Source organism: Lutjanus erythropterus, chromosome 20 (assembly GCF_056507025.1).
Source record: "Lutjanus erythropterus isolate fLutEry1 chromosome 20, fLutEry1.hap2, whole genome shotgun sequence".
Taxonomy (NCBI): Eukaryota; Metazoa; Chordata; class Actinopteri; order Lutjaniformes; family Lutjanidae; genus Lutjanus; species Lutjanus erythropterus.
In genome coordinates, this window is record NC_139336.1 from 15,360,063 (window position 1) to 15,385,825 (window position 25,763).

Here is a 25,763-nt window from a genome sequence, read left to right on the forward strand (position 1 = left end):
AGCTATTTTGTTCTAGCTTTGTGACAAACATCATCCTCTTCATCAACTTCATCATGGTTCACAGTGTTTTCATCATGGTGAAAAAAACAACCATGACTTCTCTTAAAATCTCTCTTAAAACACAGCAAGTTTTCATCATATGTTTTCTTCAAACTATAGAAAAGAAAAGGTCTCAGGAGAGTTTTTACTCTCAAACAATGCATGCTGGGAAGTCTGCTAATATGCTGTTTATACTTCTTTAGAAACTTCTCATGCCAACCATTTGTCACCGACCTTCAGCGCCTGACATGGATGTACAAGTCACCATTTAGTGGCTATATTTGACGTTGCCAGACAACCTTTTTAACACATGATTAATGTAGTAAAACAATCACAGTTTGGTTAGGTTCAGACAAACTACTTGGTTGGTTTTGTATATTTATGTTAAGTTAATGAGAAACTGATTCCACTAAATGACACTTCCTGTATGAAATTTCAATTTAAAACAACAGCAAAATCCCAAAAAAAATCAACTACAGTTGAGCTTCCTTTAAAGACTGAAATCTGAATGAATCCTATATCTCCTGTCATTTCACCTTGTGTCTGACACTGAGATATTCTGCAGACAGAGGAAAAAACAGTGTCAGCAAAAAACTTGAGGGGGAAACAAATATCAAGAGGATACAGTGAGAGTGGCAGGTGTGAGGGAAGTGAAGAGAGTGAGGAAAAATAGCAAGACAGGCAGTCTTTGTTTAAGGCCTGTAGGCAAGATGAATGCAGCATGTGTATAAAGTGTGAAGCAAGTGAGGAATCAAGTGTAGGAGAAAGAGACAGAGAGGCAAAGGGGGAAAATAATGGTTGTCTAGGATTAAATGGATTTAGAGAACTGTCCACTGTATACAAGACATAGCCCCAAAATAAATAGACACTTTAGATGAAACATTGATGCTTATACGGTTGCTTCAAGATGTTCGTCAGCTAAAAAAAGAAATATTTCAAACATCTGCGTGAGCTTCAAGAAACTCCACCGTACCAACCCTGCAACCTGTCATATGTTTTCCTTATTTCTGCTGCGTCTGACAGACCAGTTCTGTCTCCTTTACCTTCATCCTTAACCCACACCCACACAGACATGCACACAGGAACACTCTGTGTGTGTGCAAGCATGAGTATGTGTATATTTCTCTCTCACACACACACACGCACACACACCCTACTCTTCAGATCTGAAATGAGGTGGAAAAGTAACTGCGAAGCCAGACGGGCGCCTGCAGCTATCTCAGGGATGAATACAACTATTCCATTACAAACACCTTTAATGTCGCCATGGTACGTCTGACTTGCTATGCGGTCCCATCATTTCATTTTTCTTGAAGGTACCAACCCTATTATTTCTGGTGGCAACTTTGTAGCGTATGACTCATAAAAAGCGACAAACAGTAATCAGCCAATATGTTTTCTTAATGAGAAGAAATAAAAAAAAAAAAGTCCTTTCATGGCTTTTTCCAAACTGAGTTTAGTTGTGTGCAACACATTAAAAGCCTTAGAAAATAAATTCAGATTACAGACGTGCTGGAGGTGAAAGAGCCCAACTTTGCTGTGATGTGTGAAAGACGTGTGACATCTGTGGTGGCAGGATTACTATAAATGCAACACTCCTCGTTCCTGTAGACTATTTTAATCCACCCATCACAGCTGTGTAATCTAATGTGAACTTTGTGGTAGATTTTATCTGTTTTTTTTAAAATGATATTCCTTTAAAAGCTGTGATTTTCCTAAACTAGACATTAAACTTCTCATGATAACCTGTAAAAGGCAGTAAGTATCTTCATTCCCTAAGCTCACCTACTTTCCTATATTTGTACATTACATATGATTTAAATTATTTGAGTCTGAGTTGGAAAGCCCAGAAAAAAATCATTACTGTGAGCAGACCTTTTTCACAGCATCCCCAATTTTCAGAAACATTATGTTTAACTATAACACAAGAAATATTGTAACAATTTGGCTCTCATTTCTGATGGAGACTCACAAAACTCAGATGTTTCAGACGCACATGTATGAATATGTTCACACAGTCATCCCAGACAAACACAGACGCTTGGATAACAACACAAACCAGCAGTGTGACTTCATTCTTTACTCAGACTATTGCCATTACAAACACCTACATTTTGGGTTGGTGGCTCGGACTGAGGCTCGGTATTTGACAACCTGGGAACCACAATCAACTGTCTGTCTCCAGAATCGCTTACTGCATCGCCCTGTGATTGGCCAGTCTCTCATCACGAGCTAGATTTTGGGAGGTGCAGAGTTCTAGTTTTCTCTCATACCACTTTAATTACTATACGCTGAAAAGTTATTATGGATTTTTGTGCCCAGTGATGCCAAAAATAAACAGCCTACCACAGCTTTAACGTAAACTTGAATAACTGCCAGCCTTGGAGCATGTTTGGTGTTTGTTTGCTTGGACTCAAACCCATCTCAGTCTTTCACTGAACAAAATCCTTGTTCAGAATAAAGAAACCATTCATACTGTATCAGAGCCAGAGCTTCTCTTTATATTAACCACTATTTCTATTGCACTTAGCTGGTTTGTGCTACAATGCCTGATGGTTAATGTGAGCCCACATGTACCACTTTCGACCAGTTCCATTTTAAGAACACTCGCTGCACTTATATACCTTACCTTCTTTCTCTCATTGCATTTTTGATGCAGTAATTTAGCAGAAAACTAGTTACTTATATTTGGCTTTCACATTATCTTTATATTTAGCAACTATTGATTCATTGAATCATTTGTTAGTTCAGTCACTTGAACCTTTTTAGATTCTGTAGAATTTGTATCTTTATTTGGTGCTGATCTTTCAGTGGTATGGACCACTTAAAGACTACAGACTGAAGTAACTCAACGACTATGAGATGGCTTGGCTGGATGGATGGCTGCATTTTTAGTTTTGGATGAAACGTCTTGACAGCTTGGGAATGGTAGTAAGACTTTTTGTCTGAGCATCAGTAACTCAGTAGATGTCTGTGCTAGAGCTCTTAAACTTTGATACGCCCATATTTTTCTACTACAAATAAAAAAATCACTTGGACATCTACTGCGCAATCACAGGTTTTTTGAGTCTAGCCTATCCCAATACACACCAGCTGGACATAAAGGTAACAAGACATAATTTGCTCCGATCTATGAAAGAACTTTATTTTAACTTTTTTTTTTTTTTTTTTTAATGAACCTGGCTAACTGTTTTAGCATGTGGGCTTGAATGTAGCATGAATGCAAAGAATCAAATTAAATTAGAGAAACTGCTACTGTATTTTAGGTTATGTAGCTGAGTGTTATCAGCATAGCTATGGAAATTCACACCACACTGTAGTCAATATTTGCTGTCTCTGATGATATATGACTGAGACCAACTGTGGTACCAGAGAGACCAACTCATTTCTCAGGACAACTGAGTAATAGATTGTGATCAGTAGTGTCAAACGCAGCACTAAGGTCAAGGAGGATGAGGACAGACACATTTCCATTATCTGCATTCAATCTGAGATCATTTAAAACTTTAACAAGAGCTGTCTCTGTGCTATGGTTTGGTCTGAAACCAGACTGAAAATGGTCAAGAAGGCCATTCATAGAAAGGTGTTTGTTTAATTGCTTTAACACCTCTTTCTAAAGAACTATGCTGAGGAAAGGTAAGTTTGAGATTGTGCGGTAATTATTAAGAGAGGTAGGGTCTAAGTTAGGTTTTTTGAGTAAATGTTTTACAGTTGCAGTCTTAAAAGGGTTTGGGAAAATGCCACTTTTGTAAAATGACTCTAGGGAGGAATTTATAATAAGGAGTGTATTTGAAGACAGTTTATCATAAGTGCTCTTAAAAAGGTCAACTAGAACAGGGTCGAGAGAACAGGTAGATGGTCTCATAAAGAGACAATTTTGAATAGCTCATCTTCTGCGATTACATCAAAGCTAGTCATGATACTCTGTGTGAGAGGGGTGGTTTGAAGTGAATCAATTGCGTATCCTGGGATGGCCTGAATGTTGAGCCCAATATTATATTTTTTTTTTCTTCAAAGAAGGAGGCAAATTCTTCACATCTAGGAGGAGTCTTGGTCTACCAGGTCTATGGTTGAATGTGGATTTAAGATTCTGTTTATGGTTGAGTGTGACATGACATCTTGACATGTTTAGTAAAAACAAAAGAATCAATGAGATTTAAAAACTCTAGAGCTTTCGAGTTTTTGTGTTGATCTACACAAGTTGAAATCTCTCCTATAAGAACTAAATCATCAAAACTGGTACAAATATGAGATAAAAATTCTGAAATTCAGACAGGAGGTTGGCAATGTGTTTAGAAGAGTGATAGATTTTTACAAGGAATGTCATTTGGCCTTTGCTATAATACCGCTACATAGTCAAAGAAGGGGAATAGACCGAGGTCAACCTTGGAGCAAAGAAAATGGTTTGAGAAAATAGATCACTGAATCCCAGGTAAATTTAAAGTTAAAACATGTTTTACTTAATAATAATACTTTAAGTGAATATCAATCTAGTTTCAGAACTAGCCTCAGTAAAATTACTGCTGCTACAGCTGCAACAAATGATCTCATTGGTGCCTTGGACAGAAAACAGCGTTGCATTGCCTCAATTGTGGATTTGATTTGATTGATTTGGACCATGAATTGCTGCTGAACAAGCACAGCAATACCGGTCTTGGCTCTAAGGCTATAAAATGGTTCAGAAATTATTTTGCAGATTGAACTCAGTGTGTCTATGTAGAGGGCCACGAATGTGATTTTATTGAGATAACTAAAAGTGTCCCACTGGATTCCATTTTGCGACCTATTTTATTTTCTCTTTTTATAAATTACTTGGGTAAGGACATTCAAGCAAAAATACACTTACATGCTGACATTCACACACATGCTCCTGCCATAGTACAGGTGGTGCTACTTGTTGCTACTTTTCTGTTTGTGATTGACTCGCTGACATAATGCATATGCATGCAGCCTCCTCCATTTACAGAGCCTTGCTTCAGTGTACTATGCATCTCTGCATTTCATTACAAATGCAGTCAGTCATGCAGTCACTTACACACCACCACATTATTTATGATTTGGTGGGTGGGATGTCACTGACCACTTGCAAACAACAGCACTGGTATATTTTTATCTATGAAGTGATACTGGGTAAACTTCCAGCCTCTGTACTCCTCTCTGCGTGTCAGCTGTGGTTACCAGCTACGCTCCTCCAGCTGGTTGCTTTTTAATGTCCTCTGGGTTTTGACAAATCTCAGGAAAAATTGCACCTTTAGCATGGAATAATCCACAAAGATATCTAAAATTATATACACTCGTATCCATCATTGAATTTAAGGACATTTTAAAGAATATGGTGAAGAAGACTTAAAATGTGCATTTTTGCACATCTTGTGTATGTTGCCAGGTCTCTCAGATAAAAGAGATACTTATCTCAGTGGGACTTCCTAGTAAAATAAAAGTAAAAATACATGAATAAATACATTGGTAGTACTGCTTTCTCAAAACACATCCTCTCAGAGCGGCTAGCTTGGTTGTAGACTCTTGTTCAACGTGGTCTCTCAAATCCAGTCAGTTATATTTCACCATTGTCATGTTTTAAAGAAATTAAATTTGCACACATTAACATATTCATAAAAGTCTACATGACCGGGCTCCTGAGGCTCATATTGACATGACAAAATGGATTTGGCTCAGTGTCTGTGGGGAATTACAAAGTGCCTTAGCTCAAAAATTACTTTGGGAAACATTTTTTTTCTTTGTAATTCCTTCACCAAACAGCAGAAACATCATAACTGGGATCATTTAAAAATTCAAACACTTTTCGAGGAGCAGGCAGCCGCACAGTCGTGAGTCACCCTGCCATTCTGTATCCCAGTCTGTCTCTTGAGAGCTCTCTTTTCCTCACACCCTCACCCCCTCCCTTCCATTTTGCATTTGCAGTTTCATTATGCTTGCACTTTGCTACAAACATGTTGCCTTCTTACTTAAATACAACTATTGTGACCACGATCGTTTTTTTGTTCTCTACACAATGCTTCATCTAGTTGAGATTCCTCTGTTGTCAACTGTCTGTCCCTTCTTCTGCTCTGACAAAGTTGTTTTCCTCAATCTGTCTCATTAACACAAAGAACTTCTCCTCTGCTTTTTGTCCTCTTCTCTCTTAAAAAAAAATCTGTGACATTATCTTATGATGCACACTGAGCACTGACACTGTGCTGACAAGTAATGACAGCGACGAGTGTAGTGGGGAAGCACAAGGTGCTTTGTCTTAATGAGCTGCCATACTGTCTGAGTTCCCCTCCACCTGTGATATGAGAGTTACCGCTCTCATCTCTGTACTCATCTTAGTACTGACTTCAGCGTGTGCCTGTCCTCTTTTGTCTATCGTTGTCTGCCGAGTTGTTTTCTTATCCTCTTTTTACAGTAATTCTCATATCTATATGTATACATAGCATCTTAACTACAGTCCATTTTCACATGCGAGTTTTTCCATTTGCAGCTGCACCTTCCCACAAACACCTGCCTCCATAAGTGACATGTGTCCAACCTGTGGGAAAGCAGCAGCCTTGTGAAATAAGTGACCTTGTCTCTTTTGGCCTACATTATCAGCAGTGTGCCATGGAGAGGGTCCGCTAATGCACATTAATCCTCCAACACAATGACCCCAATCCCTTAAATCTGTCAATAGGGAAGCTGATGCTCCAGATTACAGATTCTGCTGTGATGATACTGAGGGACTCTACTTCTGTCTTCTGTTGTTTACAAGACAAACTCGTGATTTATAATTTACATGCTTCATTATGTGCATATTAGCGCTGTCTGCTTTGTCTACAGGCTTGTATCTCCAACGTGTCCTCATGCCTAAATGACACAGTTGGTTGATTGCCAGTGGCAACCTGAATAAAAGACACACCATACCTTTGTCGTACCAGATGTTTGTCATCATTTGGCTAAAGTTGTGAAATGTTTGCAGTGTGGAAGGTTTACACGCAACAAAATTACTTGGTAAGTTTTAGGAAAAGATCACGTTTTGGTGTTAAAATAACTAACTGGACAAAACAGTTTTATTTAAGTTAACTAAACTACAGAACTTTTAAAAAAAGAGTTAAATGAATGTACTGTACAGAGCTCAATCAACCCATTAAATTAAGTTTCTAAAGAAACATGATCAGCACATTGGCCGACTTCCCATCATGCATTGTGTGAGAGTTCAAACTCTCCTGAAGGTCTTCTTATTTATTTGAAGAAAACATGTATTTTGAGAACAATAAGAGAAGAATAAGTCATGGTTGGTGTCACAGTAATGAAAACATAGTGAAAAATTATGATTTGTATTAAATTCTCCAGCTCTGGCAGGAACAGTTGTAGCTCTTTGTCTGAAATGAATAAATGACTCTTCAAACTGAGAAAATGCAAAAGAAAAACATATTTTTCTATAATTTTTGTCAATGTCACTGAAGAGTTGTTGGTTCAAGTTAATATCTTACTGAAGCTTATTGAACATGTTTTCTGAAGTACAAATAGTCTAATATCACATTTTTTGACAGGAAAAGTTAATTTGTTTTGAATAATTACAAAATTACCTCTACTTCAAATTCAGGCACCTTAAGGCAGCCTGGACATTAATTTTTCTAAGTTAAATCAAGTGTTTTTTTGTTTGGTTGTTGTTGTTTTGGAGGCCTTTTAGCCTGACAGAAACAGCTGAAGACTATAACAGGAAAGTGGGAGAAAGAGACATGCATCAAAGGGCTGCAGGCCAGAACCAATCCCTGGCCTGAGTGAACGTCTGGGTGTATTTAACCCATCTACAGAAGATGATAGCTTCAAGGCTTTCTGTCAGAAAGCTCCCCTTTGTTCAGTTTGGGGGGGTAAACAAGTGAACCTTAATTAGTATCATTGGTAACACCTACTCTACTAAAAAACAGGACTCTAACACAGACAACCTATACAGTTGTTTTTCTCTTGAGTCCAGGCTGGTATCCCAATGAATTCTTGCCAAAATAATGCAAGTGGAATTCTATGTATCTCAATGGATTATTGCCCAAATAATAAAACTAGAATTAAACTTCATTATGCTCTTTCCCCAACCCCTCAAGACAAATTCCTATTGCAACCAAAGCTGGCATGATGAATATGAGTAACTAAACTGCCCTCCCAGGACTGTGATTCAGCCAAATACTTCACATAGACAGCATTTCTTCCGTTTATATGCGGGAGACCAAGAAAAGAAGTTGAGAGAAAAAAATGTGAGGACTCAAAAAGGCTACGGGATTTCAGTGGAAAAGCATATATACAGAGAGAGACATATTTTGTCCCTCCATTGTTGTCATACAAACTGTGCAGCTTTTATATCTTAATCATTACTGTGTCAGAACTTTTCACTTCTGAATTCTGTGTCCTATATGATAGAGCAGGTCCACAATCAAAGATGCCGGGCCATGATGCACCACAGAGACAGCTTTGAATCACTGCTTATCTCGGAGGGGAGTTTGTTTACTTTTTCCTGCCGCTGCTGGACAGATAAATCGACTGGAAAGGGGAGAGAGTTTATACACGTACAAAAAAATGCTAGGCCTATAGGTAGAGAATTTGGGGAGAAAGTTATTAAAACTGCTTTTATCAACACTCTAAATCCACCCGATGCTGTCGTGCGGCAAGAAGCAGCGATGCTTGCTGTCATATCCACAGCTGCCAATTCCTGAGGTGCAGGGCATCAGATTATCTGGGCTTCTTTAAGCAGGGGACGCTGTTTATGCATCACAGCACCTAGAATGTAATTTTGAGGAGTGTAGATGTGGTCACCTCAGAGACACAGGAAGGAGAATGGAGGAAAAAAGAGACAAATGAGCCATGAGTTATCATACGCAAGCCTCCAGCGCTGATAAAATACCTGTAATTCTTTGGGGACGCTGTCACAATACGCAGAATGGGAATCACTTTCTCTTTTCCCATCATGCTCTTACTCTCTCTGTAACAGTTATTCTGCACTGCAGCACAGATTCCCAACACTGGCACGAACATCAAATACGTTCCTGTCAGTATGACATTTCACTGAATGACATCAGCCTTAAATCACATTCAATAGTGATTAAACATAATTAAATCCCACTGATTCATAGCTGAGCTTTAGCCTATAATCCAAACCATTCACTGCTTCCCTATGAATGATACTTTACTCTTTTAAATGCTTTAAAATCAATGACTTAAATTGAATTTCAACTATAACAAATCTATCCATTTGTTCTTTATTGATAAGATGTCATAGGAAATACACATCACATTTTGGTTTAAAAATAAAAGGACATTACATAGAAAAGGCATCGTCATTTCTCATTCACACATGAAAAACCCCGGAGTTAAATATGTATCGCTCTGTGTCAAGAGACCGAGATTAGACATTTTTACAAATTGTAGAACCAGGCCCCCCAGGAGAAGCCCAAGGTAACTTTGTTAAAAAAAAAATCAGAAACAATGTCCACCTCAGACTCTGCACAGACTATATTTGCATAGCATGCATTTGATTTGAATAAATATCTGGTGAAGACTACAGTGACATATTGCTCAAAATAACTTGATAAATGTTGCATATTCTCTGACAAATTGCACAGACTCTTCAGGTATTCGCTGGAGGAATCCTAGAAAAAAAAAAAGAAAGTACAAAAGGCTGGAAAAGAACAGAATTATTTACAAGAAATAATCCCTCCCGTACTGCATTTACCCTGACAACTAGCAATATCTGGAGCCGTTTCTACAGGGGCAACAGAATTGTACAAAAGAACAAGGAGATGAAAAATTCATTTGTTTTGAGTTAGAAATGTAGAAATAAGTAATAGTATAGATATATGTATATTTACAACATCAGAGAGAACATATCTAAGCATCTGGAGAGTACAACGTTTTCAAATACAAGAATCTTGTATTAAGAGGATGCAATCATGCTAATCGCTTTGAATCTTTAAAAATTAACACAATATCTCTAATGTTACTCATCATGGGTACACCTTTACATAATGTATGCGCAACAAAAACAACACAACACCTTTTGTTTTTGCTCCCATTTTTCACGAGTAGAAGTAAAAAAAGACGTGTGTGGACACAAAATCTTTATTTTTAATTTTGCTCATATATACATTAAAGTCTGTGTTAGTAAGCTTGACAGATGTGGCCTTTAGATATACTGATTAAACAGCATGATTACGGTACAGATGTGCCTGAGACTGGACATTCATTCACTCCATTTCTGTATCAGAAAATCTTTATATAAACAGTTTTAAGCCTAGAACCAAGCCAACCAACTACAAGATGAATAGTGATTATAAAACAGTTAATTATGTATGCATGTTGTTTGTGTGTGTATACATGTATATGTATATATGTATTTGCTTACATATATATACAGGCTTGTGACTTTATATACCATCATTTCACAATCTCATAGCTCGTGGTCAGACTATGTTGGATGGTTACGACTAATAATCAAAATCCTATTGTCATTATGTGAATAGGATTTTCACTTCTGGAACCTCACTGCTGAGCTCTATTAAAGGCTCTAAAGGGGCTATTTCACAGAGGGCTACAGGTAGCAATTTTTTTCCCAGGAGGGCAAAGTCATGAGAAGCCAATCAGAGGCAGAGTAGAGTGGGTCATTACTTTGCCCTTTCAGAAAAAAACATTTGTAGCCTTTTATGAAACAACCATAGTTCAAGATCAAACTGCAAATTTTAGAGTGGCCTGTTATTGTGACCACACCTGTGTAATAATCATGCCATTTAATCTCTATATCCACCTACCCGGTGGATGGATAATTCTGGGCAAAGGGCAAGTGTTAACTTACACAGATTTGAACAAATCTATGAACAAAATGTGCAAGAAATAAACCTCTTGTGTGCGTAGAGGAAGTCGAGATCATTTACTTCAACTTGTGAAAAAAGGGGGCAAAAAGAAGTGTTGAGTTTATATTTTTGTTGAATGTATTTACAGGCTTTCGCTGAGCACATACATTTTTTTAATATAAAATATTCTTTATCTAACTCTCAATAAATACATCTCCTAAAGTGATTTCTCTTTTATCGAAAAAACAAAATCCAGCTTCTTTTCTTTTAGACATTCTATACCAGAACTTGCTGTGTATGTACACTTCTTTGTTCTTGCTTTCTCTGTCTCTCACTCAAACTCATACACACAAACCCCAATAAACTCACTGGGGTTCTCCTAGAGGTTTGACTACAGGCCATGGCATGTCAGGTAAAGGTGTCTGGGGCTCGGCGGGGGCCTGTTGTTGTTGCGCCTGCTGGTTGGCCCAGTTTAAGTCCACACCATTCTTCTTCAGTGCAGCCAAGTGTTTGATGTCCAGCGTGGTGAAGGTGGTGAACTGGACCTGGTTCCGCTTACTGGTCGGGGAATGAAGCGGCTCACTGCGGTGTGGCCTGGCCAACAACGTGGCTGAACGGTTTGCCATGGGGTCGAGAGACTTTCCCTGAAACTGCTGCTGGGAGCTGGTCCGGCTGCGGCCAAGTGTGGCAGTCCTTTCTGGGATGGTGGGGGCGCTTACAGTGGGCAGGGTGCTCTGGCCGATGGAGTCCATGGAATGACGGGACTCCAGAGGGCGATGGGGCTCACGTTTTAGCGTGGATACTTGAGCCGGGACACCTGGGGCGGGAGCGCTGTGATTGTTGCTCCCCAGCCACACCCAGTCGTGCTTATGATCCTTCGGGTCCCCGCTGGGTGGCGGGCCTGCCTGTATGGGGGTCTTGTGATTCCGGAAACAGAGGTTATATGAAGCACAGTTGAGCAAAAAAGCCAAGATAGCTACACAGGAGACCCCCACCAGGGCGTACATGCCAATTTCTAAGTCCGACATGGCTCTGAATGTCCTAATGAGGTCGCTCTCGATTACTTTTGGAGTTTTAGACTTAGGAGGCTCCTTCTTGGGTGTTACGTCTGCTTTAGGAATGTCTTTGCTGTTCGAACTGGGGTTGTCGAGCATGTTCCCAAAGCTTCTCTTCTGCCCTTCTCCTCTACCAGCTGAAGCCACCGTCGTATCTGATGGTCTGGCAGTGTTCAGTGTTGTATTCAAGCTCGGTTTGCTTGTAGTTGTAGCAGTCGAGGAACTGACAGCATATGTGGCACCTCTTGCAGCTGTGGTTGTAGTTCCAATCCACACGACATGCGGCTGCATGTATCTTGTTGAAAATGAGGTGGAGGTGGTTGTTTCTGCCTGGGTGGACTCCGGTACTGTGCCTCTGAACAACCATTTATCCATATCTGTGACAGCACGCTGTGACGTCACTGTCGTTTTAAGCTCACCCACCACTTCTGATGCACCACCATCAAAATCTTTATTTACGTCACCGGCTCCTGCTGCGACTCTACTGCCACTCTGGAAGTTGATCTTGAGGAGCCCCATGCCCACTGCCAGTTTGCTCTTCCTCTTAGACTTCTGGCATTCCTCACAGATCCTCAGTTCCACTCTCACTAGTGCCCCCCGGCCTTCACCTTCACCTTGTGCTACTACAAATGTGGACTGCGGGGTGCGGCGTACTGTGGCCACCCCTTCGTCCAGGGTGGAGACTGTCAGAGAGTAGATACTGCGGTCAAACAGCTCCAGTGGAGTGATGGCGCCATCGCTGAACTGAACCCAGCAACTAACTGCTGCTTCCTGAAGAAATAAAGAAAGAATGAATGAGTTTGATTTTTTTTTAGATAAAATTTATTCTACAATACATTATTAACTACAATGCAAGTCCAAAAATACATATATCAAAGACATCTGTAAACACATCTGTAAAAGGGAGAAAAAAGTATGCCTTCACAACCCACACCTTGTGCATCTGAATCGTCAATTTAAACAGAATATTTATGCTCTTTCCTACTTAAATAAATCACCAAATTTTCTTGGCCTCTTTTTTTAACCATAAAAAAAAATCTAAACAAATAAGAGCATCTGTTCAATGAAATGCTCACAGACAGAACGCAACATACAAGTGCAAACAATTCTAAATAAAGGCATCAATCTAGAACATTGTATAAAACAATGAAATATGGCTCTTCAGTGGCTGTATGTGGTGGAACATCAGCACGCTGAAAGTTGTGGTGCATTTTATCGCGTTTCGTCAGCTGGAAAGGCACTTTATCATGTTGCGTTGGACAGTTTTTTTCAAACATGAGTCGACCAGTGGGTCTCTCTTACATAACAAAAAGGACAATCATCTAAAACTGTAGGATTTAACACTGACACAAATGCATTCACTGCCACAGCTCCATGCTAAATACACCATTATAAATCACAAGTGAAGAAGGAAAGAAAGAGAGAGAAAGAAAGAGCAGAACTGTACAATGCAGAGTTCATATGGCGAATAGCAGGTCAAAACACATGCAGCAAATCAATATTTCCCCCCATGCCATCAGCGAGCACTTCATTCTCCTCATGATTCTTAATAAGACTAAATTGCCTGAGCTAAACTCTTTATGATTAGACTCAGTAGGGTGCTATTGTACTGTGGATTACAGTCCCATGAAGTCATATAATGAAATACAATTCAACCAAATTGGATAACGTGAGTGAGTCCTTTGAACAAGTACAGAACATACAGCGAAGGGTCATGCTAAGACCAGAATTAGCCAATCCATTCACATTAATACACAATGACCTATTTCCTGTTGCTAATGTGAGCCACTGGGTCATTGCAGAGCTAACCTATATTTTGGATTTGAATACATTATGAATTGCCCTGAGCAGAACATTAACAGCTTGCCATCACAGACACAAATGGCTGGTCATCTGCACTGGCATGGTTCTAATAGTTTGTTATTGACGGGGGCCAGACCAGCCGCACAGACAGTACACTGTAGGTAAAGTGAGCTGTCGTTTCAGCGGCTGTGGACCGCCTAATTGCTGCCCCATGCCTGTGTCTGGGAGCTGGTTTAAAATGGGCACAGTGCCATGGCTAAATGTGTGAGTGAGCTTTTAAAATGATCATCTGTGCACCCTGTCTGCCTCTTCCGATCTCTCACCCAGCACGATAACCGCAGATGATAGTCGAGGCTGTGAATACAATGGGTTCACATTCATAGAGGCAAAGAGAAAACACAAATATTATTACACCCTTAAGGTTTTTGTCGTGTAAATCTGCTCTGTTGCGGCAATTCTTATCATTCAAATCCTCTCTGTAGAAGCCTATTATATTGTTGCTGGAAAACAAACATTTAGGATACGTTAATAACACACTATTGTATCATATCAAGTTTAAAGTATAATTTGAAGCCCCCCTTCACAGAGAGTTTACAATAAAGTTGTTTTGAATTATATTATTTGTGGTGCATATACCGCTTCTGCTCACCACGCAGGAACTGCAAATTGAAGCTCACTGGAGAAAATTTAAATGACTGTGGAATAGTGTGGTCATCACCTAACATGACACATTGTTCTTTTTGCTGTGGGGGCCTTGAAGGTGCACTAAGCGATTCTGGAGAAAGGGAGTTGATTGCCGAATGTCATTCCCAAGTTGTCAAATTACTAGTCTTGCATAGGCCTTGTTTGTATTTCTCTAAAGTCATCACAATGGTATTTGGCGCTGCTATGCCCAAGATGCAGCGACGATGCCCCTGCAAAAATAGTGTCGGGGGGTAACTTGTTTTGGTGGAATATTTGGACGTTGGGGAGGTGAGGCCTGGCATTAAAATGGCTAAATAAAAGAAAAGCTAACAGCGGCTAGCTTCTTAACGTTCATGCCGTTAGCAACCAGGTGCTCACTTGTCATTTTCAGAGTCTGTATTTGACGATCTGGAAATGAGACCCATCAATCAATTATCATAGAGACCTGTGATTGGGCAAAGTCTCCGTCAGGGGTTAGATTTTCTAAAGCCTGAAGCAAACGTGCAGATATCTAGTTTTCTATACGACCACTTGAATTAAAATATGCTGAAAGCCTATCATGGAATTTTGTCCAATAATATGAAAAATATACTGTCTACCCCAGCTAGAAGCAGCCAAACACCATCTTGGTGCGAGAGACACTGACTCTGATATGTCTGCACATTTGGAAAACTAACGTTTATATTTACAAAAGCATATGAGGACTTAGAATACTAGAACCTATTCAGGTAAATGTGGTCAACACCATAGAATAAAGAGGGAAATATTTCTTTTCATACAAACATGAGAAGAAATATTTTTTCTCAAGTGCCATTTTTATGTATTATTCCAACCAAGATCCCTCCAATTTTCTTCAAACAACCAAGATCGATTTCTTCATTCAGAGTTTTCACACTCAGTGTCAGGGAGTAAATAGTTACATTTAACAGTGTTAAGCAATTTTATTACAAAATAAATGGTACTGTAATCTGTTAGTTACTGAGAAAAAGATGCAATTAAATTACAGTAACTAATCAAAATATTGGTGTTACATCTGAATTTTATTTTTTTCAGTAAAAAGCTTACAAATCCAACACCGTCAAGGATAGGATGGCTCACCAGGAGTGGAGGAGGCCTCCATGTCTAGACAGTCTGCAGTCATCGGGCAGTACGCACTCAAATTTTGAGTGTTGTTTTTAAGCGCCTCTCTTGTTTGACTTTGCGCTACCTTTCATCTGCCAGTCAAATCAATGCCCTTGCTATGGGCAACTGTGTCAAAACGGTGGCCATGTCGTCGCCTTTTAGTGCTGGAAATTCAACAATATTTTCCTGAAGAAATCAGAAAAGGGCTCTAACATCACTGCACAGTGTAAAACTTGTTTGTTTGAAATGTGATGAGTTAACATCTAGTTAATGTCACTGCAGTCAGTCACATATAGTAAAGCCGTGACGTTTACACTGCCTGGTTTAAGTGTAGGATTTTAGGACTTTTCAGCTTTATTGCCCAGTTAAAAAAGAAATTTACTAATCTACATTACTTTGATGTAATAGTTACATTTTGAACAGGTTAACTAGGAATCTGTAACCTATTACATTTCAAAGTAACCTCCCCAACACTGGCCACATTTCTCTTGAAACTATACCTACGTTCTAGATGCCACTCCCCTCTCCTGTCCTCTGTCCAGATCTAACTCCTTGTCATCTTCCAAAGTTTCCATCTCCACTCAACCAATATCTAAAGTTTTTAAAGGAAAGGGAGATGACTGGCTGCTCTGTAAAACTCAGCCATAGATCAAACATGTATTGAGGGCATTTTTAATAATTTAGCCACAACAATAAAGGATTTTTAATATTTTCTTCCTTGTTGTTACTATTTTTTCTTAGAGTTTGGAGTGTGTGGATTGTCTTCCTGTTTATCTTCAGTTTTTACCCCCTCCAAACATCTCTCTGAGCAACAGGGAAGGTATCATTTCTTTGGATTCTTTGCATGATCACTCTCTATTACCTGTATCCACAGTACCCTAATGAATCAAATAAAATGTTTCATGACAATAGCGCCTTCCAACTATTCTTTCTCTACAGATGTCTTGCCGAACACCTCCTGTGGTTGTAGCACGAGTATGATGCAAATAGTTTTCTCCCTGCTGGTCCCATTGGTCCTAACAGTGCACTCTCCAGGCACACAACCCAGTAGATTTAGTATCTAATCAAATTAAATCAAAATGAAAATCAATCAAATCAGTTCAGCAGTGAAACTGGGTTAACTACACCTCCAATGTAGGCAATTCCTTTGGCTTCAGTCAGATTGTGATTAAGAGCTAAATCCTAAATCTAAACACCAAGATCAATACTTATGTTTAAGGTTTGATTTGCAAATCAAAGAGTAGCAACACAAATCTTTTTTTTTTTTATCCTGCTAACAGTGTGAGAAGCATATTGGTCTTAAAATGCATGGTGACATTATTTATACTGTTGCTTTATTATACACGCATCTGTCAGAATTTCCAGGCTGGTGTGCGTAATAAAATGTGGAACCTTGTCAGTGGAAGTCATTGATGAATGCAAGGGGCTTGCTTGTTAAGTGCTCGCATTTTTTTAAAGAAAAAAAAGGGATGTTTTTCAGACTTTTTCCACACAAAACATTGCTGCAGTGTTAACAGATCACCACAACAGGGAATGAGCTTGTTAAGGAGCCAATAAATAATTACAGCTAGGATAAATACAGACAAAATAAAACACTCTGGACTCTCACCTTTGATATTTAATTACAGCTGATAGCAATCTGAATTCAGTACTTATGCTTGTGGTCTCTGATGAAACTCCATGGCAGTGGATCAGAGCTTCTAAATGTGAGTTACAAAGTGAGAAAATCTGACTGCCAAATCTTATAATGCTGGGGCGATTCGTTTATGTAATCAACGTCATCGATTACAAAAATACATCGATTTGCACATCATGTGTTGATGCGTCGCTTTGAACTGCTACGCCTGGTCAGAACGTGGATTCACCCAGAGAACAAGCTGCAGAGAGCAAGACTCGCCACGATCATCTTGAGTGTGGTCATATTTTAGACAGAGATGCCTCAGTGTGGTTCTCTTTAACTCCTCAGATGCGACTTATCAGAGTGGGACAGCTGCTCTGCATGAGTGCTGGAAGTGAAGCACCGAGCAACCTGTCCTCCTCCTGCAGCTGCAGCATCACCCCGTTTACTTTCTGTCAGCACCCAAACACGATATATGAGGATTATCAACACGCGGAACATGATCTGTTAGTAGAAGTCACTTTAAATAGATTTTCCAGAAGTCTCCTCATCACCCCCATGGTAAAAGTGGTGTCTGCACAGCTCCTGTTAACTTTACACCATGCGTTTTCTGACAGTGTTATTCTATTTTGTACTTTTCTGTTCACTTTATGAGCCATGCATGAGTCAGAAATGGCTAAACATAACGTTACAGACTGCCTGTAATTCATTTCAGTTGGCAGAAGAATATGACTCCGGTGATAAAATACCAGTTTAAGTTTTAAGTCAAAATACTGATTTTTCAGTTCAGTGAAGGGTTTGTAGTGATTAGTGATTAAATTAATATTCATCCATGCTCCTTTTGAATTTGAGGCCCAATATTTTTCTGATCAGGCATCTGACATGGAGTCTATTAAATAGGGCAGAAATGAGACAAATTTTAAAAATTGCAAATATGATCATTATTTCAATGTGCTTTATGTGTCAATTTTTCAAGATTATGATTGAATAAAATACTGAAATATTACATATTATTATTGAGATATATGTATTTTTGGTAAAAAAAAACAAAAAAAAACAAAACTATATAATTAAATAATAATAAAAACAATCCTTAGATTAATCAATAAATTAAGCAATAGCTCAATTGATTAATCGAAAAAATAATCAATAGATTAATTGCTTAAAAAATAATCATTAGTTGCAGCCCTACCTATAATACATTTGATGGAATGTTTTGATGTTATATTTCCATGCTTACTTGAGAAATCTAATGAACTTTTACAAAATTTATGGTTGATTTACTAAACATAAATAACCCTACAATAAGCAAACACATCTGGTAACACTTCATTTGAAAGGGTTTGCATAAGACTGCCATTAGACTGTCATAATCATGTGAGTTCACCTCTCATGAATATGAAGGAGTCTTTATGGATGCTTATGACTGTTGTCAATAAGCACCATTCTGTTATGTCTATTTTAATGCAAACTTGACATTGTTTAAGATTATTGTTATGACAACTTGACATTAACCAAGACAACATAACCTGTCAGTGTCTTTGTCAAGATATATGACATTATCAAACTTGAAGAAACTGTTAAGCTTTATGTTTTAACATTAGATTAAACTGTCAGATGTGGTTGGTTTGAAATTGGCCATCATGAGACCATTATAATTGTGTTATGAATATTTTACTTGACCTCAAGTAAAGTGGTACATTTTTGACTTGTCATAAAGATGTCATTAAGTTTTATTACACTATCAAATTTCTTGGACTTAAAGTAAAGTGGCGCCATAAAGTTGTCATTAAATGTCTTAAGGCCAGTTTAAGTACAGTACTAATGTGATTTAGTTTACAGATATACTCGATGGACATTTTGACGAGTTTCTTTAAGTTTGGTAATGTCAAGTTATTGTAACAAAGACACTGACATGTTATGTTGTCTTGATAAATGTCAAGTTGTTGTAACAAAGACATCTCAAACAATGTCAACTTTGCATTAAGAATTACATAAATGACATAAAGACTCTTTCATGTTCATGACATGGTTATGACACTGTAATGACAGTCTTACACACATCCCTAAAAAGTGTTACCACACGCTTTTATGATCTCACATTGAATTTATAATTACTACTGCATATATTATTCACTGCTTTTGTTTCTTTTGTGTCCCACATGATTTTCACATCTTGTTGAATGGTCCTTCACAGGTTATGTGGCGTGGCTAAAAATGGGTGACTGTAAAACTAACAGGCATAAAAAGAGACAAGTATCATCAAGAACAGCTGAGCCGTACCTCACACTTTTATGCTTTGTGTGGTGCAATTTTCCAGTTGCTTACCTGTTTGAGCTGCGTGATTACTTCCCGTGTGGTTGCCGTGGCGACGATGGCCCTGTTAGTCCCTGCGTTGAGCTGTAGGGACAGAGAGAGTCCAGAAACCAGCTGCACTCCCAGCTCTGTCACACTCACTTTGTCATCCACCACCCTGATGCTCCGCTCAGCCAGGACAGACGACGTCAGAGGGGACAGCACCTGCAACAAGTAAATCCTCATCCCAACTGCAGATGGATATACATGATTATAGCATGCAGTTGCTAAAACCACACACACGCACATCACGGCTCACCTGTACAGCAGTAGTACCCACAGCACGTCCCTGCAGCACCACCCCATCCTGCACCCGGGCTACATCAGGATCTGCTACTTTCAGAGAATATCGTACAAGATTGGTCACATCCACCTGTCCAACCAAAAGAGAGAACAACATTACTTTTAATTGTTTACCATAATGATGAATGATTATTATCACTCCACTAATTGACCCTTCCTATGTCCTGTCCCTTTTTGCTCTGTGCTTTAGTCAGCCAGCTTTCTCCGTCACTGTACATAACTACGCTATGTGCTAGGCTTGTCAATGTTGTCAATGTTGAAAAGAAAACCAAGTTTTGAAGATTGTTAAAAGATGTTGCTAGGTGACATTGTTGGCAAAACACTAGCTAACTAGCTAGCTAATAACTGACATAGATTCACTAATTAGTCAGCTAGAGTTTTGCTCACATTAGATTAAATTGTGACAACAGAGTGCTGCTAATTGCATTTTTAAGTAGGCCAACTTGGAAATTAGCATCGCCCTGTTTTCCTTGACAAAAAGCCAATGGGATTTTACATTGGATTATTGCAAAAAATAAGTTCTGTGGCAAAAAATAAAGTTTCTTACATAATTTTTGCAGCCAGATAATCTTCACAGGTGAATGCCACTTTAATGATTTTTAAAGTGTTTTTAAATTGCCAGAAATAAACATTACATGTGTATTTATTGCTGGTATATCAGCTTCAGTTAGAACTGTTAAATGCTCTTACCTGCCAATCAGGACCGAGGAAGTACTCCACAGGCTCCGCCCCAGTTAGTGGGTCAGGCAGCACCTCGGCGTCAGCCTCAGCTATGAAGTGTGTCAGCACCCTGAGTGCTGAGTGCTGATACTGCAGCATGCAACCCCTGCCCTTCCTCATTTCCTCCTCTTCCTCACTGTCCCACGTCGACCTGACACACAGAGGTCATCAGACAAAACTTGAATAACAAGTCAAAGGAAACAGGCTCTTTTGCTTTCTTGCAGAGATGACAAAAACGATATCGTGTTCATGCCTGTACGTTAATATGAAACTACAGTCAGGAGGTAGTTAGCTTAGCTTAGCATATACTGGCTCTGTAAAGGTAATAAAATTTGGCTACCAGCAATCTAAAGGCAACTAATCAACATATTATTTATTAATGTGTAAATGACCTGTTGTGGTTTTATGGGGGGTTACTTGTTGAATTATTTCTTGGCCATGCAAAAAATAGTCCAGCACAAAACACTGTTTTGTTGTTTTTTGTTTGTTTGTTTGTTTTCTTTTACCTTGGGACAAATCCAGGCTGATTATCTACCCCTGCATCCAGTCTTCATCCTAATATAGGCTAAGCTAAGCTAACTGTCTGCTAAATGTAGCTTCATATCTGACATGCAGGCATTTTAAGATTAAAAAGAGAATAAATGGGATTTAATCTGTCCCTCTTTGTAAAAAGCAGCACAAAGATAATTGATTGTTGAATGAATTTTGGGTTGGTCAAGCGTCCCAAGGACAGTAAAATAATGAGAAAATTAAAACATATGGGCAGAGGGCAGTGTCTCAAGTGCAGCCACACACTACTGGTGGTTTGTGGGTGATGATTGAGGGGGATTATTTTAGTATGAGTCTATGCATTGTTTAGGGAAAAATCTTGCATATTATGACATTAAACAAGATGTATGTTTAAAAGACAATGCTTTAAAAGCTGTTGCTTCAGCTTTTATCTTTTTCCAAACTATTTATGTTGTTTATTGAGAATTTGTTGTATAGGTTTACTGTTAATATCCTTGGTTATTTCTGTTTTGTTTGTTTTTTTCTTGCATATATATTGTCTTTTTAATATATCTGAAATGCTTCAATGTGGTATCCAGTCTTCTTCAAGAAAGCTAATAAGCTTATTTTCCAAAACATCCAGCTATTCCTTTCAGCACAAAATTACATATAATGTGTTATTGCTTGCATTTTACTACACAATTATTTACAGACATGCGGATATTTTCACTATTTTCAAGTGTAAATTCTGTGTATTGTGGATTTTAAGAACCTGCTGCAAAATAGTTGTGCGTAGTAGTCCAAGCTTGAATCAAATGTTTGAATTATTGAGTAAAATACACTGAGACCCATTCAAAATTGTTGATCTCTTCTTATTTAAATTGTAAACAGATACACAACAAAATCATGCTGTTAATCTATGGTGTGAATGCCATAAATGTCGTGTCTGCTTGCCAGCAGTGGGACAATGAAAATTCAAGAACAACACTGGAGTCCAGCAGTCCGTTTGTTATGAGTCGTGAGTGACCTTTCCCTCTGAATGAATTCACGTTAATTTACCCAGGATCCCACAGCTGACTGGTTTGTTTGTGGATGTTAGAGGTTAAGCTGTGAACCACCCTCAAACCCCTCAGCAATGATCATATAATTATCATACACACAGCTGGTCTGCCATGCGCTGCACCACAGGTGTGCTGGAGGGCTGGTGGATATGCTTTCACACCGCAGGCAGAAAGCTACTGTCAAGAGCTACAGTCCAAATAAACATCATTATTATATAGCCTGAGGTCACAGCTAAACATGCGATGGAAATACTGCTCGAATTAAATAAGTGTGACTCAACGCCAGACAGCAAGCTAACTCTCTCCTCGAGAGATGTCTGCCTTTTCTCCAATAAAATGGAACATGATCGTCCTCAACTACAAAAATATATTTGAATGGCTCAACATCAATGTCTCTTTCCAGAAATCAAGACCTGGTTACTCAAGATAATCCACAGACCTTGTTGTGAGCTGTTTCATGTAGGAACTACTTTCTTCCTGCAGTTGAACCTACCAGAACTACTTTCATTCTACTAAAAATAAAGTAGTTCCTACATGAAACTCCTCACAACAAGGTTTATCGTGAGTAACTGGGTCATGATTTCTGGACAGAGATATTGTTATTGAGTTCTTCAAATCTCACACCAAAACTATCTTATGCATTAGTACCACTACAGGCTACAAGCAAATTGCAAAGGGCAGTAACTCACACAAAACATTTCATCCATGCCTTTATATGTTCTGATATTTTTAACCCTGGAAATATTTCTTCTACAAATCTCCATTTGTTCTACTTTTGTTGTTGACACTGGCTGCTTACTGTACTATACAATAATGTCTATGTTGTCTGCTGTTGTGTACTAAACTGTGATTTTTAAATTCAGATTTCCACAGTAGGTAAAAGTTTACTGGGAAAAGTCAATACTGCACAATACTGTCATAATATGCACATTTGTATGTATAAAGTTGTGTGTTTATATATGTTACATGTACTTTGATCTTTCATGAAAAGTCACAAGTTGACATCTATGTGATTCTTAGTTCACACAACACTTCAACAAGAGTTTGAAGATGAATGAATATATAAAAGACAGACAGACAGACAGACAGACAGACAGACAGACAGGCAGGCAGACAGGCAGGCAGACAGGCAAACAGACAGAAATTGTAAATGGTTGGGATCAGAGTGCTAAAATTATAGCAATCAAAACATCAAATTTACAACATAAAAACAGCAGCAGTCACTAATATCTAATAAAAAGTCATTAGTTTTGTAGCATGACAGCAAATGGAATAAAAGATCTCTCAAAGATTAATTTCTCATTGCTGTGGGTACCCATTATCATCTTGAAGGGCGTTTATTTGTTTTTATTTTGAGGCTCTTTGCCATGGTTATTCAAGTTTCTCTTCCTTCTTATATGACCTTTAAACCATCATGCCTTCTACAGGGTTGCCATCTTGCTAATTAAAATCATCTCGTACAGTGTTATAAATACTGTTAATTAAAGTCTGTTTGTGTTAAATGATTGAAGTTTCTTTTTCAATCTATTCTGAAACAGTGATCAAATATCTTACAGAGAATCATAAACTGTTGCACTCCGTGAATCCTAACTGTTTTAAATCTGTAATGTTTTGTCTATTAAATCCAAAGTTTAGTCTGTTCAATTCAACAGAAATTCCATTTGTTTCTCTGCCACATATATACACAGCACATGCAGTAACACAGACACGGCTCAGAAAATTCATCTCTTTTTTCAACATGAGCTGAGACTGGCCATTACAACCACCACAGACATTTCACAATTCTGACCCCATATCCGTTTGTGTCTGGAGCTGGGTATTGAATGTTTTTCAAAATGAAAGCCCCAAAGAGTTTTTTACCCTGGAGAAAACCAACAGACCATCAGTTGGCCATTACCATTAGTACTGAGTGAAAAAGTAATGACTTTACTGTAAGTATTGAGTGAAATTCCACTAACCTTTACCTCCAGGGCAACTGTGTTGCCTCTACAGCATCCTGCCAACTAATGCACCAAACACAGATGTCATGTCTTTATGACTCAATACATATACAATATACGGATACTAGAAAAGTCTCATTATGCTGTAATCCAATTTAACACCACCGCTAAGTACAGACTCAAAAATTACCATACAGCTGAATCTACATCTCTCTGATACTGTGTCAACAAAAACTGATTAATATAAACTTCACAAAGACACAGAGTAAGACTTCTTGTATGGCTAACTTAGTGTCCATGTGCTGCAGCTGATTCTTTCTCCTTTTAAATATTTCTTCAAGTTCAGCTTCATAAAGCAATGATTGGCTGTGCTTATATGAAAACATCATCGAACACATTTAATTTTCTTTACTATTTTGGGGGCTTATTATTCCTTTATTGTGTAGGACAGCTGAAGATATGACATTAAAGGGGAGGAGAGAGTGGGGAGGCAACATACAGCAAAGGACCGTGGGCTGGAATTTAACCCACAGCTGTTGCAGAGGACTGACAGCCTCAGTACATGGGGCACGTCCTCCACCAACTGAGCTACCAAGGCACCCCAAACACATTTAATATGACAGGAAATAATTATAACATATGTTTCTAGAAGAGGTATGTATTATAGTGTATTCATTCTAGCTGCAGCTCTTGTATTAAGCCCTTTTCATGGTTTTTACTTTCATCTTTTGACTTGGAAAAATTAAATATCTGAAGATTTAAAAAAGCAAATTAACTCTTCATTTTCTCGACAGCAACTGGTGAACTTTGAACTGATCCAACAGTGAAAAGTTCTTTTGTTTGCCCAGACAAGCACATAAATGGCAGATGATACCTCAGATTATTACAAGACTGTGTCCAAAGAAAAACAGGCAGCCACATGCAAATCGTTCTGCTAAGAAACTGCACATGGAGGTGCCAGAATCGGACAATGTTCAAAAGTTTCAGACTTTAGCTTCACAAAGAAAAGAACAGTATGGACTAGATGGTGATGGTGGTGAAATCAAAGAGCCCTCTTCACAGCTAGTGTGGCAATAATAATCATTACATTAAAGATTTTAAGACTTAATGTCCTTTGGACAAAAGATTCACAAACTGTGCTGACAGCTCCCAGCAGTTTTAACGTCAAAGATCTTCCTTTCTTCATATCTTTGATGAAGATCTCTGGCAAACTAACAGATCTATGTTACATTGACACTTGCCTCAATTAAAATTGCTAAAAGATATCAGTACAGTGTGTGAATCTTTGGACTGATTCTTGCCTTCACTTTGCTTTTTGATCCAGCAGTTTTTGAGTGTAGAGACATACTCTACTCTGTCCTTGTCCTTAATGTTGTAAAAAAAAGAAAAAAAACCCTGTCTGATGTTAGCAGGAAAGTTACCAGGAAAGTTACCTAATGTTCCTGTTTTTCTACAGTGTTTTGGTTAAGACTAGAAATACAACATTTAGGACTTGGACTTGACTTAGGACTTGTTGGTCTGAACTTGGGGCTTGGCTCAGGACATTATAGCAAAGACTTGAGACTTGCAAAACACTGACTTGCCACCAATATTGCTTTTAACTATTATAGTTACAAATATATTGGAAGAGGTATTGCACCCTCAGACTCATGCTAACGGGATGTGTAGCAACAATATTTAAAAAAATATATATTATTATAGTACAAATATTATAGTACAAACATTTGTGGCATTCTCAATATATCATATCATATCATAGT

At 38.5% G+C, this 25,763-nt stretch overlaps 1 protein-coding gene across 1 annotated transcript in view; it reads right to left on the reverse strand.

The window, feature by feature from the left end:
• Positions 1-10,727: 10,727 nt before the first annotated feature.
• LOC146308259 (transmembrane protein 132D) overlaps positions 10,728-25,763 on the reverse strand; it is a 49,290-nt gene continuing 34,254 nt past the window's right edge. The window contains exons 7-10 of the mRNA XM_084746469.1: positions 20,484-20,664; positions 19,750-19,863; positions 19,464-19,655; positions 10,728-12,679 (exon numbers count right to left, since the gene is read on the reverse strand). Of these exons, the coding sequence (XP_084602595.1) occupies positions 11,219-12,679; positions 19,464-19,655; positions 19,750-19,863; positions 20,484-20,664 (1,948 nt within the window). The 3' untranslated portion in view covers positions 10,728-11,218. The remainder of the gene's footprint in view (positions 12,680-19,463; positions 19,656-19,749; positions 19,864-20,483; positions 20,665-25,763) is intronic.